The 17,808-nt window shown below is 56.8% G+C and overlaps 2 protein-coding genes across 5 annotated transcripts in view; one reads left to right on the forward strand and one right to left on the reverse strand.

Annotated features, from left to right (window-relative positions):
* Positions 1-3,964: 3,964 nt before the first annotated feature.
* NKIRAS2 (NFKB inhibitor interacting Ras like 2) lies at positions 3,965-9,576 on the forward strand. 2 transcript variants are annotated; one of them, XM_074978972.1, is made up of 4 exons: positions 3,965-4,022; positions 5,512-5,626; positions 7,036-7,277; positions 7,788-8,147. In XM_074978972.1, the coding sequence occupies exons 2-4, from the start codon at positions 5,533-5,535 to the stop codon at positions 7,920-7,922; spliced, it is 471 nt and encodes a 156-aa protein (XP_074835073.1). In that variant the 5' UTR covers positions 3,965-4,022; positions 5,512-5,532; the 3' UTR covers positions 7,923-8,147. The 2 variants fall into 2 exon arrangements, with proteins under 2 accessions (XP_074835073.1, XP_074835072.1); XM_074978971.1 differs by lacking the exon at positions 7,788-8,147 and adding an exon at positions 8,154-9,576 and having other exon boundaries at positions 3,976-4,022.
* Positions 9,577-10,562: 986 nt separating this feature from the next.
* LOC142002745 (zinc finger protein 385C-like) overlaps positions 10,563-17,808 on the reverse strand; it is a 142,115-nt gene continuing 134,869 nt past the window's right edge. For 2 of the 3 annotated variants that reach the window (XM_074979113.1, XM_074979115.1), the window contains 2 exons: positions 16,201-16,314; positions 10,563-14,780 (listed from right to left, as the gene is read on the reverse strand). In XM_074979113.1, coding sequence (XP_074835214.1) covers positions 14,556-14,780; positions 16,201-16,314 — 339 coding nt within the window. In that variant the 3' untranslated portion in view covers positions 10,563-14,555. The remainder of the gene's footprint in view (positions 14,781-16,200; positions 16,315-17,808) is intronic. The other variant, XM_074979114.1, reaches the window with a different exon arrangement.

Genomic DNA, 17,808 nt, shown 5'->3' on the forward strand with positions numbered 1-17,808 from the left:
GAAGAGGGTGGGAGAGAACCGGAAGAGACGCGGACTTCCGGGAGCAAAGAGAGGCCGCCGCGGCCCGTCAAGAGCGGCCCGTCGCCCGCCGCCGGAGGGGGGCATAGAGAGGGCGCATGAGGGGCCAGAAGGGCTAATCTCCAAGTGGGGAGGAGCCCTGGCTGGGCTGAGGGGCTCAGGGGTGGGGGGCTGCCCTGGCCAGCTGGGGGGGAAAGCCCTTGTCAGTGCAGGGGGGTGGGAAGGGCAGGAGGCCTGGGGGGACAGAGGTGCACCTGGCCAGCTGGGGGAAATAAGGGAGCCCAACCCTGGTCAGCCTGGGCACGGGAGGACGTGCTGGGGGAGCCCGGCCTGGGAGGGCACCAGCAATTGGCACAAAGTGGAGCAGTGACAGGAGGGGGGTGACATTGGCAATGAGGGTCACCTGGGGAGGCAGCAGGATGAACTCTTCGGGGGGGGCTCTTTGGCTCCCAGTACAGCGCGTCCCTGATCCCCGAAGGACGCGCCTAGGTATGGGTGTCGCACAGGTGATAATAAATGGCAATAATCATGTTACCATTGTAAAGACTAAAGTGCTGTGGTAAAGCATCCTCCTGCTAAACCGCCGCCGCGTGGCACCAGACTGGCACTGTAACCACTTCAAGTGATGATAGTCATGTTAAAATAATTGGATTTCTAAACATCAAGCTGTGCCAATGCCTTAGGTCAGGGGTTCTCAATCCACAGCCTTGGCAGCACACAACTGCAGCCAGAAAGGCAGCCTGTGGGTCATACAAGCAATATACTGTGTGAACGCACACTACATAACGAGCTGTTTATGCAGCCCGCAGTGGCAAACAGGTTGAGCTCCACTGCCCTAGGCCCTGATCTTGCAATTATTTGGAAGGCTTAGGGGCCCTCCTGCGCAGAGCTCATTGCAGAATTAGGTCTTTCTTGAATATCCATGTGATTTTTCCATTGCCACCCTTCCTTCCTGCCTTGTCTGTGGTACTGCCCACTCAGGGCCCACTGCTAAAGAGAACTGGGCAAATGGACCCTTGCTGCCCATTGACTGTAGTAGGGCCCTGTGAAGGAGCGGGGATTGGCCCACATAGTTCCCCTGGCAGGCCTGGGCTGGATTGTATGTAGGTTGTGCACCCACTAGAGCAGGAGACATGTCTTTGCTTGCTTTAGGACCTGTCTAATGCTTCTTCAGGTGCTTGATGTATAATTAAAACATATATTCATCATAATAATTATGCCTTTTAAAAGCCATCTGTTGTTTTCTTTCACATCAGTGATCTGATCTGAGCCTTCAGAAACCGAGATGTCATCTCAAGTATTCTTAATGCTGGCTGGGGACTAAGAACTTAAGAAGGGCCACAGTGGGTCAAACCCCTGGTCCATCTACCCTGGTATTATGTCTTCCGACAGTGGCCAATGCCAGGTGCCCCAGAGGGAGTGAACAGAACAGGGAATCATCGAGTTATCCCTCCCCTGTCATCCATTCCTGGTTTCTGACAAAGGCTAGGGACACTATTCCTACCCATCCTGGCTAAGAGCCATTGATGGATCTAACCCCCCTGAATTTATGGAGCTCTTGTTTGAACCCTGTTAAAGTCATGATCGTCTCAACATCCTCCGGCAAGGAGTGCCACAGGTTGACTGTACACTGTGTGATGAAATACTTCCTTTTGTTTGTTTTAAACCTGCTTGTGATTAATTTCATTTGGTGACCCTTAGTTCTTCTGTTATGGAAACAAATAAATAATGTCTCTTTATTTACTTTCTCCATACCAGCCACGATTTTATAGACCTCCATCCTACCCCACCCCCCACCTTAGTCTCCTCTTTCCTAAGCTGAAAAGTCCCAGTCTTTTTAATCTTTCCTCATATGGCACCTGTGCCAAACCCCTCTTCATTTTTATTGCCTTTTTTCTGGACTTTTCCAGTGCGAAGATATCTTTTTTGAGAGCAGGTGACCATATTTGCCTGCAGCAGTCAAGATGTGGGTGTACCATGGATTTTTTTTTTAGTGACAATGAGCTATTCTGTGTCTTATTCTCTATCCCTTTTTAAATTATTCCTCATATTTTTTTTTTGGCCGCTGCTGCACATTGAGTAGACTAGACTGTCACTCTAGATTTCAGGATCTTTGCAGCCAGAAAGCTTAGCTTTCTTCAAAAGCACCTGGAATGTCAAAGAAAAGAGGATCAGGTTGGTGGGAGAAGGGCACAGAGCTAAGCTTGGGGAATTTTCCCTCCATATTTTCAGACTTTAAAGCTGATGGTTTTTTTAAAGCTTTGCCATAAATAGATGTAGTTGTAGTTGCAGTTAGTTGGCTAAAGTTTCTTATCATGGAAACTTCTAATCTTCTGAACCATGGTGGGAGGACTGGAGGAAGGGGGAGGGTTTCAACAGGCCACCAGGGCTACTGGCCTGCAAGCTGGGGGTCAGGCAGTCACCAGAAGAGCACAGCAGAAAAAAATAGTTTTTCTATAGCTCTGGCTGGGACTCGCATCTTCAGTGCTAATAAAACAGTTGGCAGGGTCTCCCCCAATGATGTTACAAAGAACATGGGGTCATGGATGAACCTCTAGGTGCACATCTAGAGTTTTCTGATTAGATAATACAGCCAAAGCTCCCTTGAAATCTTTTCCAACCATGGACGGAATAAATTTTTTTGTGCAGGGAGATATGTGCAAATGTGCACCACCAGACAAAACACATGCTACTGGCTGTGAGCATTCTGCTAATCAGCTAGATGGCATTTGAGTTTCTCCTGAGTGGCCACAGTGGCGACGGGCAGCTTAGGTTCGTGAGCAGGCTGCATGAGCGGCCCTCCCTCATCTCAGCAGGCCACAAGATTGTCAAGACCAAGACCATCTCCTAGGCTGGAGTAGTTTTGCTAACGGTGCTGGCGTACCTTGAATTTGCAGGCTGTGTGGGTTGAACCCTAGCAGCGCTTCGACTGGACAAAGAGGGAGCACATGGCTCTTGCAGGCTCTATCTAGAGTACAGGGCTCTGTTGGCAGAAGTACGTGTTGGAAGATAGCCTGCAATAAAACTTCTGCCGACAGCTCGCAGCTAGATCACCAAGCAGACTGAAAGAGCGACTTGCTCTGCCGACAGAGAGCAGCCGGACAGCCCCACCGTCCTAGGGACAAAACACCCACCTGGAACCACAGCAGATAGGGTTGTATGGCATCCCAGAGGCCTTTTCTTTCAACAGAAGGCCCCCCCGGAACGTCCAGACCGGTGTTTTGTCGGCAGGGCTCGGTTGACCACGGTGTTCGTCCTCATGGCGAGTGGGCCACGACTGTCGACGAAAGTGACCTATTGTTGAGAGAATGTGCTTGGAAATCTGGACGCTCTGCTGGTTTTGTCAACAAAAATGGCCGTTTTATCGACAAACCCCTTTAATCTAGACACAGCCACAATGTTTTGTGTAATCCGCACGCGCCTCACTTCCCGTGCCCTTGTGTTACATGTGTGTCACTGTTGTAATACCAGTGCAGTTGGGGGGGGACGATGAGGATGACCACCAGCAGAATCTGGCAACCCTGCACATGGGCAACGGTGAACAAGATGTGTCGTGGGCCAAACGCAGAACCCAATGAGCCACACGTGGGCCTCGGTCAGAGGTTGCCCACCGCTGGCTTATGGGGCTCACCGATCACAGCTGAAGAAGTGGGTCTGTCCCACGAAAGCTCATCACCTAATAAATTATTTTCTTCGTCTTTAGAGTGCTACTGGACTGCTTTTTTGTTTTGATAGCATCCAGACGAACACGGCTCTCTCTCTCTGTCACAGCTCTAGTTTGGTTTTTCCACCATGCTGGGGCGGGCAGATTACTCTGAGAAGACAAACGCTGCACAGCCTGGCCTCTGCAGCTCTAGATGGTGCTGTCCCTGCTGCTGGCAGGCTGCGTCGCTTCTCTGGGCTCTCTTTGCTTGCTCTGATTTCCCCTTCCTTGATGGGGAGGAGACTCAGTTAAGCCTGAGGAGTGAGGAAGAGGAGAGAGCAGAGCCAGCTGCCCTGAGAAGGTAGGTAGAGACCTCCCCCAAGAGCTTCACTGTGCCAGCTGGAAGGGGGCAGAGAGGAGAGACACACTTCACAGATGCTTAAAGGCTCCACACCAGAGCCAGCCGCCTCTGGGAGCTCACGACAGCTGGGCCCATGAGCCTGGCCTGGCTGCTGGGAGGCTCGAGGCCTGGGCAAGCTAGACCTGTGTTCCCACGCTGTCTGGGTCTTGCAAAGGTTACAGCCCACCCCCCCCAGCCTGTTGCACGTTTTCACCGCTTTCACCTGCTCTTCCGTGGGATTTTGGGGGGTGGGGGCGGCAGGCGTGGCGAACAGGTTGTACAGGGGCAGTGCGGTGAGCCAGGGAACCAAACTGTAAACCCTGCATATAATGGAATCCACTTCATGCTTGGCGGGGGGGGCGTGCAGCTCCCCTCTCCCGCGCCCCCTTCCCCCCGCCCCGGTACAGCATCTGTACTGCTTTGTTCCTGAGCCAAAATCAGCCTCAGGAGTGTCCTTTGCCCAGAACAGCGCAGGAAGGAGCAGAATGGGGCGTGCAGATCATGGCGGGAGGCAGTTTTGAGGCAGCTAAGGCCTAGTAGACCACTGAGCACCTTGTTCTGGCTGCTTTCCTGGCCCAGGAGTAAACTGAGCCCCAAAACTTTTCCTGGGGGGAGGGGAGAGTGGTTCCCCGTAGACAGTAAGGGAATGAAACTATAGCCAGGCAAAGAGACTTACCCAAGGTCACCCAGCGGGTCTGTGGCAGAGATGGAAACGGCACCCCAATTTCCTCGGCCTTAGTCCAGTGACATTGTCCCTCTGTCCCTTACTGGCACAGGGGTTGGGCTCGGATTCTCCCAACACCCTTGTCAGGTTGCAGAAGCCATTTTGTCATTCCCCTCTCCCCCAGCGACATGGGCAGTGTGACTCACTCGCTGGTCCGTGAAACCCAGCTTCCTCAGGGGTGGAGAGCGTCTCCCTGCAGCACCACAGAGGGTGGAGGGGGCGATTGGGCTGGGGCGGCCCGAGGAAAGGCCTGTCTCTTACTGGAAGTGGCCCAAGGCCTCTTGAACACTCCCAGCGATGGGAGCTTGGCTTTCGAGGGCTTGTCCAAGTGTCTCTGGCTAGGGACCTTCATGGGACACCAGGCTGGGGTTCCAGCTTCATCAAGGGATGAAACCTGGGGTTCGGGCCCTTTGTTATTCCTCCAGCTCCATGTCATTTTCATGGAGGTTTGCCCTTTGCTTGCGTGCTGGGCGGTAAGCCAGGCACATCGCCCCAGGCGCATGTCCCAGCCTGCGTCTGTGGCTGGAGGCCCCCATTTGCATCACTTCAGCATCACCTGTCCTGTGCCCAAGGAGGAAGAGGCTGTCCCTAGGGTTCTCCGTCAGACAGTGGTGCAGAGCAGGCAGGGCCCGGCCCCGCACCTGGCTGCCCTCCAGCCCGTGTGGCTTTTCCCAGCTGACTCAACTCTGAGACAATGGGCCCCCTCTCACCTCCTGCCGTCCACAGGAAACAGCCCCTTCCTCCCCCATGGGGAAGAGCTGCAAGGTGGTGGTCTGCGGCCAGGCCTCGGTCGGGAAGACGTCGATCTTGGAGCAGCTCCTCTATGGGAACCATGTGGTCGGTGAGTGCGGGGCTGGAGCAGGGTCGGGGAGCAACGCGGGGGGGGTGCCCCCAAACCCCCAGTGTTCAGCCAGGCGGAATTCCAAAGGGCTTCATGGTGACTTGGTGCAAAGACCGGCAGGGGTGGACAGAATACAGCCCATGGGCCAGATCCTGCTCCCAGCCCGTCGCTCTCCCCCATGCTGCTGAGACCAGCCAGCTGCTGCAACCATGTGTCTCTGACTGCTGCGAGCTGGGGGCAGGGAACCTTCCCACTCTGCCCCCAGCACAAGGTTGCAGCTCCCACTGGCCGGAAACTGGCCAATGGGAGCCGCCTTGTTGTAGGCCAGACAGTGAATAGAGTACCCGTCCCTCTCCCCAGTGGGCTTGCAGCGTTCAGAGCAGCCTGCAGGGACATGGGTCAGGGAGCCTGGCTGGGGAATCCGTTGGATTGCTGGCCATGAGCTGCCCAGGGAAGCTCTGCCTGGCCAGGGCCTACCCCAGCCCCTGCCTCCAACCCTCTGCCTCCCACCACACTGCTGTCACTACCCAAATCCCCGCCCCAGCTCACAACCCCCTCCCACACCCCTCCTCCAGGTGAGCATCTGCTCCTGCATCCATACCCACTCCCGGCCCCTGCGCCCTCCTGCTCCCCAGCCCTGTCCCAGGTCACAACCTCCGCCTAGAACCAAACTCCCACCCAGATCCCCCTCCACCCCCACCGTGCATCCCAATCCTTTACCCCAAGCTTCCTTCTGCACCCAGCCTCCAGCCCAGACCCTTCGCCTGCATCCTCCATTAATATCACAGAAGCGCGCAGCCCTCGACCGCTTACCAAATACTTGGAGTTCAACCCCCACTGCACAACACCACATTCGCAATACTGCTCCCCTCTCCCTGTCTTCCAGAGCAAACTTGGGTGGAAATGCCCAGCCAGGCCCCCCCGCCCCGCGCAAACCCCACCCCACCTGCAAACGGCCCCTGTGGCCTGCGAACACCATTCTGACAAGGCAGAGCCGTGACTGGCAGCTGCAGGTTTGTCCCAGGTGGGAAGAGTAAATAGAAAAATAGCTGGGGCTGTTGCTTCCAGCAATTAGCCCCAGCAGGGCCACTGTAAACACAAATGTGGGAGGCCTGAATGAGGAAGAAGCAGCGTATGTGACAGGCCCGGCCAAGGCGCTGTTGTTTCGTGGTAGGTCGGGGGCATCATTGGGCCCAGCTCTGCCCCAAAGAGCTCCCAGTCTGAACGAGCCAGACAAAAGCTGGGAGGGGAAACCGAGGGACAGGGAGGCAAAAGGACATGCCCTGGTCACTCAGCAGGTCAGTGGCAGAGGCAGGAGCCCACCACGCAGCTGCTCCCACCATGGTCCACCCTCCCTGCAGACTCAGTCTGTGACCCGCCTCCCCCCCCGCCCCCCGGCTTCCCTGCAGGTTCAGAGATGATAGAAACCCAGGAGGACATCTACGTGGGCTCGATCGAGACGGACCGAGGGGTGCGGGAGCAGGTGCGTTTCTACGACACCCGGGGCCTGCGGGATGGCTTGGAGCTCCCCAAGCACTGCTTCTCCTGCACGGACGGCTACGTCCTGGTGTACAGCATCGACAGCAAGGAGTCCTTCAAGCGGGTGGAGCTGCTCAAGAAGGAGATCGACAAGTCCAAGGATAAGAAGGAGGTGGGGGCCGTGAAGGGGGGGGGGGGGGGGGGCTGGGCATGCGGGACAGAGCTGCTCCCCAGCAATGGAGCGTTGCAGCAGCCAGCTGTGGGCTTGGGGACGGGAGCGTGCATTGCATACCTGCGCCTTGCAGTTCCCCTTCTCCCCCCCCCGAGGCCATTGGTCCCCTGCGCCGGCTGTCCACCGCGCACGCGCTCAAGGGCTCTCTGCTCTTCCACCTGGCCTTGCCCCCGCTCCCCTGCCCCACCAAGGGGTCGAGTTTGTAAGTACTCAGCAGGCGCTTGTGCTCACTCCCCGACGTTTGTCGTGTGGCGAAGCAGGCTCAGAAAGCCCATCAGACCCCAGGGCGGGCCTGCTCCTTGCCACCCCTGGCCTGCCAGGACCGGCCAGTCCTGCTTGGGGGGAAGGGAGGGGGGCGCTGGTGGCTGGGGGTGAGGGCGGAAGGGGACAGATGAGAGGGATCAGTGTTCTGCTCTGGTTGGGTAACTCCCCAATCTCCTCCTTGGACAGACCCACAGGGCTCTGCTCAAACTCTGGCCACTGGGAACTGGGCAGGACTCGGGAGCTCAGCTGGGCGCATGGACTGGGAACAGTGGTCTTTGCAAGCTGAGCGGTTGGGCGGCCACCTGGGAGAGAGCCAGCTGATTACCAGAGCACCACCCCCACCCCCCAGCCGGCTGCATGTGCGGCGGGGCACATAACAAAATTTATGACGCACATCGATGGAAAAAAATTACCGGGAACCCTGTCCAGGGGCCACACGGGCCAGCCCGAGCCCAGCAGGGCCCGTGGCCTGAAAGCACTAAGAGAAAGAGCCACTCCCTGGCAGGGCCACAGCGCTGGGGGTGAAAGCTGCATTTGCCTGTGTTCGGCCAGGTCACCATCGTGGTTCTGGGCAACAAGTGCGACCTGCAGGAGCAGCGGCGGGTGGATCATGAGGCGGCCCAGCACTGGGCCAAGGGCGAGAAGGTGAAGCTGTGGGAGGTGTCCGTGGCCGACCAGCGGACTCTGATCGAGCCGTTCACCTACCTGGCCAGCAAGATGACCCAGCCGCAGAGCAAGTCCGCCTTCCCCCTCAGCCGCAAGAACAAGGGCAGCGGCTCCATGGATGGCTGAGGGCCTGGCCGCCCGTTTCTCCGCTGCCTGACTCCCAGGGCGCATCCAGCCCAGCTGGAAGGTCCAGGCACTGGGCGAAGCCTGGGGACGGGAGGTGCTGAGCTTGGGGAGAGGCTAGCGGAGCTAGGCCCTGGGAGCACCAGGCAGCATGGGGACAACGTGATGCCTGCGTGGGAGGGTGGCTTTTGGCGACTGGGCTGTGCCCAGACCCTGCCCCAGCAGCCCTGCCAACAGGCAGCTACTGGCCTGGTCTCCAAACCATGAGCTTGGTCGAGCCCTCGGCAAACACGCTGCCGGCCTTGGCAGGAGGCTGATGGGGGCCTCCCCGACTCCTCGGGCCCAGTGTAACTCTGGCATTGAACTGGAAGGAGGCGGGGGCGGGGGGGTTCCCTCCACACGAGGACTGTGGCAGAACCTAGCTCCCTTCCAGCTGCGACGGGCCTGGGCTCTCTCCCTGAGGTTCCCCCCCACCCCCCAGGCCGATGCTGGAGCCAGGGTCCAGCTTGGGGCGCAATCAGCTCTGGCACGAGTCCTCAGAGCACAGTGTCATTGGAGTGACACGTTTGGCCTCCAAGGCTCCCCACTCAGCCACTGACTCCTGTGAACCCCACCTCCCCGCCCTGCCGCTGGGGAAGCGGGTGGTCTCCCCAAGACAGCTGGCCTCTGTTTCCAGCCCCCGCAGGCTACGCTCCCCTCCCGGGGTGGGGGGGGGTTCCTCCCTGAAAGGCGTGGGGCACAAGAGCCGCCCTGGGGCCCTGCAGGATCGCCACTGGGCCCCTTCCGTGTTTTACCTGGGTTTAGGTTCATTAAGCTCGTCAGCATCTCGTCAGTGCCACCAGCGATGCCGGCTGGGCAGCCCCAAGCTGCTGCCTTTGCCAGGCTGTGATCCTGGGCCACCGGCCAGGCAAGGCCATGGTGGGTGGGTCATGCCCCTGCCTCTGAGCCCCCAGCAGCCTGAGCTGAGGCCCCGGGGGGGGCGGGGGGGCTGCACTCCAAGCCGAGGGAGGCAATGCACTGGCCGTTTGCATTCCGCCTCAGCCTCCCTGCAGCGGAGCAGCTGGCCTCCAGGGACGCCTGTCTACCCACGGCTCTGCTGGGGTGGAGGCCACAGAGGTGGACTCTGCCGGCGGTTAGTTTTGGACAGGCCCTAAAGCTTCTCCATGGATCAGGGGGGGCAGGCCTGTGCTTTGGCTGCTATGGGGGGGGGGGTGGATCAGTGGGGTGCCCTGCCTGGGCCCTCTGTGGCGGGGCGGGGGTGGGGGGGTCTTCTGGGACTGGCCACATAGGCTGGCGTCTTTTTCATTATTGCATGGATGGCATCTTGTGTCAGCAGCGGCCAGCAATAAAACACAGCTGAGCTGCTCTGGGAGCGGGTGTGTTTGTCTGGATCGCTGCTGGCTGGAGGGCGGTGTGCGTGTGTGTGTGTGTGTGTGTGTGTGTGTGTGTGTACGTACATGTACACACCGGTGGGTAGCACCCCACCCTGGAGAGGGCATGGCCAGCCCCAACCTTAGGCTCTATGGTAGCCTGGTGCCAGGTGTTCCCAGGGCTTGATGGCCGAGCCCTTGGCTGAAGGGACACTTCACCGCCCCCGCCCCAGCTGAGGGGCAGGCAGAGATGACAAGGGAACAGCCCAGGCTCAATTTGCATTACTGCCTGGAGCAGCCTCTGGGCAGGGCTGGGATCCTGACCAGCCCCCCACCTCGCTCACCCGTGATGTGTGCACACCAGTTCCCTGCTACACCCTGGTAGGGGTCCCAGCCCCCTTGGGTGCCTCTGTCCCTCCAGGAAAGGTGCAAGCAGGAGGGTGAGCTCTGCACACCCCCCCCACCCCCAGGCTCCCTGGGTTTTGTGACTCATTTAGCAAGAGCCGCACGCCAGAGCCCCAGGCCTCGCTGGGGGCAGGTGGGCAGACAAGTGGTAGCAGCCCCTACTAGGACAAGGCGCCTGGGGAGAGGGGCCCACTGCCTGGGGGCAGCTGGCGATCCCTTACCAGGCCGTCTGACCCCACTCTGCCAGGGCCCTGTGCCGAGGGATGCGGCTGGGTTACTCCCAGTGGCTGAGCTGTCCCCAGGGATGCATTCCTCCTTCTACCTCTGCCTCCCAGCACTCCCCGCTCCGGCCCCAGGGTCCCAAACCAAGATGGAGCCAAGGCCCAGGTGCCTGGAGACAGGTTGCTTTTATTTACCGAGTAACACAAGAAAGCCGTCAGCTTCGCTTATCAAAATATTGTCCTTTCCCTCTTCCCGCCCCCCCGCAACAGTTATAGTACATCAAAAAATATACACGGGACGGTACCGGGCTGGGGGGGCGGGGGTTGGGTTTACTGGCCAAGTCCCTAGAGTCTGTTGGGTGACAAACAGGGGGGGTCACATCACGCCAAGGTTATTTACAGAGGAGCACATGGGAACTAGGGCCAGGCCCCTACTATCTACCACAGCGTATGCAAGGTCACAGGTGGTAACTGCTTTGGCTAGCACAGGCGAGTGGAGGGGGGCAGGCTGCCGGCCAAGGAGCCAGCGGTGTGCTCTGAAGCAGGCATATAGCTTATCAGTATTGGAAGGAATGGCTTTCAAGGCATTAAAGTGCCAAGTATTGTCGTCTTTCGTGGCCCCGCTGCTGGGCTGCAGCGTTCCCTGGAAGCTGAGCACTTGGGCGTCTGCCCACGAGAGATTCAGGTGCCGCCCGGCTGACAAGCAGAACGCCCATGGCCGGCAGCAGGTGTTTCTATGGTGGTGCCCATCTGGGCGTGCCTCAGTGCATGTAGTAAGATTTATTCTGCCCATGGATGGCAAAAACTAGAGGGACCCTTGCTGGGCTGCTCCAGGTTGGACGCTGGTTTGAGGACCCAGACCAACGCACGCTGCCAGGGTCTCACTTGGGGGTGGGCCATGGCTGAAGTCTTGTGCTAATGAATTCCTAAAACTACCACCGCACAAGAGCCAGCTGGTGCTGTGCGGCCTTGTGGCAGGAACGGAGCCGGAGCGAACCGGAGGCTGGTGGAAGGGAGGCAGCGGTGGGGCTGGCGGCACTGGGGGCTGACTGGCATCGCGCAGAGGAGCCTCTAAAGCTGGGTGAAAGGGAGGTTTGCCCAGTGGCAGCTCCCACCCCCAGCTCCCGCCCGACCCTTCTGGGGATTTCTGAAAGCTGATGAGCTGGGGCGTGGGGTGGGTCTGTCCCCCAGCCAGACTTGGTTCCTTATGGATGCCTAGTGAAGGATCTGCCCTCCCTGCGGAGCTACTCCCCTACAGCTGGCTACCGCTGGGGTTATTGCGATGCTCCGGAGGACACATCTAAACCCAAATCTGGGCCAAAACCTGGCATCAGAACCTTCTCCCGAGCCCCTTGCCCAGAGCTGGATTGCCCAGCCCAGCCCCAGGCCTGACTCTTTGGGCTACCCCCACATGGCCCAGTCTTTTCCTCTCTCCCTGGAGCGTGCACCTGTAATGCTCTGAGCACTCAGTGGAATAACATCCCAGCTCCAGGGCCCGGGATCGTGGCTCGGGGACACGTACCATTCAGCCCCCTCTTGCCCAAAACACTCGGGGACTGGCTCACAGCCGGCCGGTGTTCGGAACCACCTTCAATTCAGCTGGTGGTGGCTGGGGGGTAGGGCCGGCTCCTCCCTGGGCCTCCCAAATGCCTCCACAACCAGTATTCACCTTCCAACAGCCGTGCTTGTGCATGGGGCTTGTGAGCTGGCCGAGTGGGAGGACGCCCCCCCGGGCGCCCTGAGCCTGTGCTTGTGGGACAAGACGACTTTTGGAGGAAGCACGTGCATGATGGAGAGGCGCCGGGTTCAGTTCCTGCGCCGAACACCACCTCTCGTGGTCCAGATGGAGCGGGCGCCGCCGCCAGGTAACCACGACAACAGGGTCTGGGATTTGCATAGATCGGGATGGGTTGTCACGCCAGCATAAGGTCCTTGGGTGGGTGCAACCTTCCTGCATATTTCTATGTACAATGCGTGCTAGGAGCCTGTAGCTCCACAGTTAACAGTGTTCAGACCAGGCCCTTGCGGGGTTTTTAACACAGTGAAAAACAAAATTGTCACGGCCGGAAGGCCGAGCTGGGGCCCGGGAGCTCACCTGCTCTCGCTGCGAGCTGCAGGCAGAGCGTTGGCGGGACAGTGCCCAGAGTTTGTTCAACCAACCTGCTGAGTCTGGCTTAACAGGGACTCTCCCCCTTTCAGCAGCTCTGCTGGGAATTCCTGGTTTCAGTGGGGCTGGGATTTATGAGCCGGCCCGTTAACAGGAGGAATACTTTGTCCTTTCCTAGCGTGTGTTCTTGGAGAACAGCAAAGTGCTTGATCAATGTCTCCCTGTGAGGTAGGGACAGAGCTCAATGGGGGGGGGAAACCGAGGCACTCAGAGGTGAAGCCCCGTGGCTCAAGGGAGTCAATGGCAGAGCTGGGAACAGACATCAGGGAGCATTCACGCACCACTCGACTCCAGGCCTTTGCTGGGCTGGGGATGGACCCAGGTGTCCTGACTCCCTAAATCCTATTCTCCAGCCATGGGATCACGCCGCTTTCCGGGATGTTCTCTAACCACTAGACCAGTGGTTTCCAGCCTGTGTCCGCAGACCCCCAGGGTTCCTCAGACTGTGTCTGATTTCCAAAGGGGCCTCCTCTAGAACGCTGCAGCTCTAGACAACAGAGCAAGCTGATCTGTGGTCCCTCTGCTGCCCTTCCAAGGTTGGACAATTACCTGCTTTCTGAAGTGGGCTGGAGCTTGTGTCCTGGGAAGGTCCTGCCCCAGTTTGCTGGGGTCTGGTCTGGCCAATTTCTCTGGTTTTCCTGCTGCTGCGATGGACCAGACTGGAGATGCTAGAAAGAAACTCTTCCTGCATCCTCAGCTTCAGACTTGGCTCAGAGCACAGCAGAGAGCTCTTCCCCTGACTGCTGTGTGCTCACGTTTCATGTCCCATGCAGGGCATTGGCAGTGCCCTCCCGGCTCTGGGTGGGCAACTGGGGATTGATTCTACAGGGTGGATGTTTCTCCCAGTGGAAATTGGCCTGAGATCAGAGGTGGAAATAGTACCCAAAAAGTTACTTGAGTAGAAGTGCAGCTGCTTTCACTTCTGGATACTCCAGTACAATTGAAATGTGACGTGTGTGTTTGTGCGCGTGCACTTTTACTCAAGTAGTTTTCCAGAGGGACACCAGTGACTTGTACTTAAGTACAACCCCTCCGCCCTCCCCAGCAGCTGCACTAATACTCAAATAACTTTTGGGGTATTTTTTCCACCTCTGCCTGAGCTCCACCACTGATTCCTTCCTCTTGGTCCACTCCCCCACCAGCAGGGCCCATGAGCTGGGTGGCGGGGGATCACTTCAAACCAGGAAGCCAGCAAGAAAAGCCCTCCCTTTCCAGAGAATCAGCCAAGTCCCTACCCCATTTTGGTTTCAATTAATCACTGGGAAGGGGACGAATGAAAACCTCACTAGCCAAAGACGGCCATGGGCATCAAGGGGCCTGGGGCATCTGGGCACTGTCCCTTTAACTGAAGCCAATCAAAACTGACTGGGGTTCTCAGGATATGGCTATGCTACAGCATTATTCCAGGATAGTTAATTCTGGAGTTATTATTCCAGAATAAGCTGTTCCGGAATAACACGTCCACACTACAGGGAAGCCCCAAAATAAGCACAACTGATTCCGAAATGGCTTGTCCACACCCAATAGAACCTATTTCGGATTAATGCCCCTGGAAGAACTGCTTCTGAAACACCACGTCTACACAGCAGATTTATTTCGCAATAAGCTACTCCAGAATAGCCCCTACACAGCCCCTATTTCAAAAGATCTGTTTCGGAAGAGGAGCTATTCCTCATGGAATGAGGTCTACCACATTCGAAATAATGCACTCGCTGCTTTGAAATTATTTCAAAATAGCAGTTGCGTGATGTAGACACTCGGAAAGTTATTCTGAAATAACTTTGCTGTGTAGACACATCCTGAGGGTGCGCAACGGGCACAGCCAGGCCTGGCGGAGCAGCCGGCTGAGGAGCTTCCTAGCTGGCAGTGTAAAAAAAAAACCCTTGATCAACGGTGACAAAGGATCCTTTGCTTTCCATCGGAGTGGAGTCCCGTATAATAGGGCCACCCCTCGCTGCAACGCTCCGCAGGTCTTAGCCGCGTCTGGAACAGAGGTGAGGCTCTAGTAGGGGGTGAAGACGATAGGGCCGGGCGTGGCACGGACGTGGCCTGGCGGCGTTCGGAAGAGCGCTGGTCCAAGGAGTGGGGCTTGGAAGAGGGTGGTGGCGGTGGCTGGCCGGAGGGTGAGTGGGCCAGGCATGGCGCACATGGCAGCGGCAGTGAGGGGGCTTGGCAGAAAGCGGGCGGCCAAGGTTTTGGTGAGGTGCTTCTGCAAAGCCAGCTTGGACTGAAGCAGAGGAGGGAGAGAGAGAGAGAGAGAGAGAGAGAGAGAGAAAAGGCACATGAACCACCTGGCAGCAGGAGGTGAGAGATCCTGGCACGGCCGACCTCGCTGGGGAGTGGAGCGGCCTGCACAGGGCTCAGGGTTAGTCTGATAACAGGATTCAGACAAAAGGATCCCCTAGAGCTGCCCAGTTTCTGTTTCATAGGAACTGCGCTTAATGGACCCTCTAGTCCAGAACCAGCGTCCCTTTGTCAGCCGGGTGCTTAGCCAGCCACCCAGGAGGGATTCGGGTGCTGCCCAGCCGATTAGCAGAGCGCCCAGAGGCAGCAGCCTGTGCTTCTGCGGGTGGTGTACACCCACACATGCCTCAGTGCATGCACAAAATTTATTCCACACACAGATGGAAAAAATTAGCAGAAACGTTATCCGGCGCCCGCAGCTTCAGCGGTTAAACTCCTAACCTGCTAAGCTTCTGACCTCTACAACATCACATGGTTATGCGTTCCACAGGCCATTCACTCACTGTGTGTTCGGTGTTGGGTCGGGCACATTTCCAGCTCTCGGGTTTGAATCTTGTGGCTTTCACTAAGTTCCGGCAGGCCTGCCGCTGACAGGGGCGGAGGGGAGAAGGGGGCAGTTGCCCCAGGGCCTGGCATTTCAAAGCAGGCTGGAGCTCTCCACATCACCACTGCCAAAGTAGCCGTGAGAGGCACCTTCTCCTGTACACAGCATCGGGGCACAGCGCAGATGAGGCTTGGGAACCGAGGGCTGAACTTACCTGAGAAATGGCCATCAAAGTCTCTCCACTGGGATCAGACCTCTCCAAACTTTCCAAGGAGCAAACACCAGCATGTTCCCAGCTGTCAGAACCCCCCCTGCAGAAAATCCCCAGCCGGCTGCAGGAAATGATTCAGGCAATCTCTGACCAGAACCTCTTGGCTGCTCTGCCTCAGTTTCCCCTCTTGGGACAGTACGCGGGGAAAAGCCGCCCAGAACCACTGATTGTTACTGATTGCTAAGGCACGGGCCAGGACTAGCCACAGCTGTGCTGCAGAGCAGGCTCATGTCTCAGTGAATGAGCCTGGGAACTTGGCATCAGCTGAACAACCACCCAAGTCATGAGTCAGCCCTTCTGGAAACCAGATAAAACCATCCTCTTTTTAAACTAAAAACCATGGAAGGGTTCATCTTTGCTTTTGGGTGTCAGAGATGTGAAGGGTTTTCTTTCCAAGCTCCTCCACATTCATCGGGAGCTGCAAACCCACTGTTTTATTTCATAAAATCTGAGCTTCCGACACAATCACGGGACTCCTGCAGCTGGGGCTTTGAAAACGAAAATGCATGGGAGGCCCCATAGTAAAAATCCCGTGAGCTAACACATGCAATGAGCAGCATTTCAGACAGGCTTCTGGGAGACAGATACCTTTAGAATACTCACTGCGAGGACAGCATTCTTCTGGAGCTTGTTGTATGGGCTGTATTTTGGTTTGGGTGGCTTCCCAGCAAGCCTGTCTTTGTGTCTCCTGCTGCTCACGTGCTGCAGATGGAAAACGCAGAGTCACACGCAGGTATAAGGTGAATAGTGAACAAACCCATTGCGTGCGAAGTGACCCCCCAAAGCCACGCTCACTGCTTGGGAATTCAGCTCTCGATAGCTACAAAGTGCAGTCTCTGGAGTGCTGGAATTTGCACGAATGCTCCTTGCTTGATCATCTGCAGGAGGAGAACCTAAGACCCGTGGAGCTAAGAGCACCAGTCTCTACTGGTCAAACTTCACAACCAAGTCTTTTAGCTTGAAGCCAGTAGTAAATATTCAAACAAATAAACCTCTATGCATGGGCTAGTTACTAGAGGCAGAGAGGCCCTGTTAATATGGGGCATTTGTGCTACATGGAACAACCCTGCTTCCAGGATGGCCCTTCTCCATACCTCAGGCTCTGGTTCATTCACCCTGCAGACTCCTAGAACGCTAGAACTGGAAGGAACCTCGAGAGGTCGCTGAGTCCAGTCTGCGGCCCTCACAGCAGGACCACGTGCCATCTAAGATCATCCCCGACAGCTCTTGAGCTAACCTGCTCTTAATATCTCCAGTGATAAAGTTTCTACAAGCTCCCTAGACAACTACTCGAGTGTTTAACCCCGGACAGTTAGGAAATGTTTCCTAATGTCCAACCTAAACCTCCCTTGCTGCAGTTTAAACCCCTTGATCCCTGTCCTATCGTCAACAGCCAAGGAGAACAAGTTTTCTCCCTCCTCCTTCTTACACTCATGTAGGTACTGGAAAGCTGTTCTGTCTCTGCTGAGTCATCTCTTTCTCAAACAAAACAAGCCCAGTTCTTTCGGTCTTCCCTCATAGCTCATGTTCTCCAGGCCGGTAATTGTTCTTGTTACTCTTCTGTGAACCCTCTCAAATATCTTCACACCTTTCTTGAACTGTGGTGCCCAGGACTGGGCACGATACTCCCACTGTGGCCTAATCAGTGCAGAGAAGAGTAGAATAATGACGACTAGTGTCTGGCTCACAACACACCAGTTAATGCAGCTCAGAATCACGCTGGCTTTTTTCGCAACTGTGTCACATTCTTGTCTCACATGCAGATTGTGGTCCACATCGACTCCCTAGATCCCCTTCCTTGACAGTCGCTTCCCGTTCTGTGTGTGTGAAATTGACTGTTCCTCCCCAAGTGGAGGGCTTTGCTTTTGTCCTTGTTCAACTTCATCCTATTTACCGCAGACCATTTCTCCCGTTTGCCCAGATCATTTTGAATTCTGACCCTCTCCTCCAAAGCAGCTACAACCCCTCCAGCTCGGTGCCACCTGCAAACTTGGTAAGGGCTTTTCTGAACAAGCCGCTATTGAATATACATGAACTGATTTTGTTGGAGCTGCGTCAGGCCCCCATTTCACTCCAGCATCTGATCCGTGCAGCCATCCATCTCCTAATCCCCAGCCACGACAGGGTCAGGCAGCTCTGCGAACCTCCCAGAAAACACCCAGGATCCTTGCAGCCCTGGCAAAGGGCTCTGATTGT

Source organism: Carettochelys insculpta, chromosome 28 (genome assembly GCF_033958435.1).
Source record: "Carettochelys insculpta isolate YL-2023 chromosome 28, ASM3395843v1, whole genome shotgun sequence".
NCBI lineage: Eukaryota > Metazoa > Chordata > Testudines > Carettochelyidae > Carettochelys > Carettochelys insculpta.

What these genes read in the sequence shown, in the direction of transcription:
- NKIRAS2 (XM_074978971.1), top strand. Translation starts at nt 5,533, where the DNA reads ATGGGGAAGAGCTGCAAGGTGGTGGTCTGCGGCCAGGCCTCGGTCGGG. An exon ending in CTATGGGAACCATGTGGTCG is followed by an intron (nt 5,627 to 7,035) that starts GTGAGTGCGGGG and finishes GCTTCCCTGCAG; the next exon opens with GTTCAGAGATGATAGAAACC. An exon ending in AGTCCAAGGATAAGAAGGAG is followed by an intron (nt 7,278 to 8,153) that starts GTGGGGGCCGTG and finishes GTGTTCGGCCAG; the next exon opens with GTCACCATCGTGGTTCTGGG.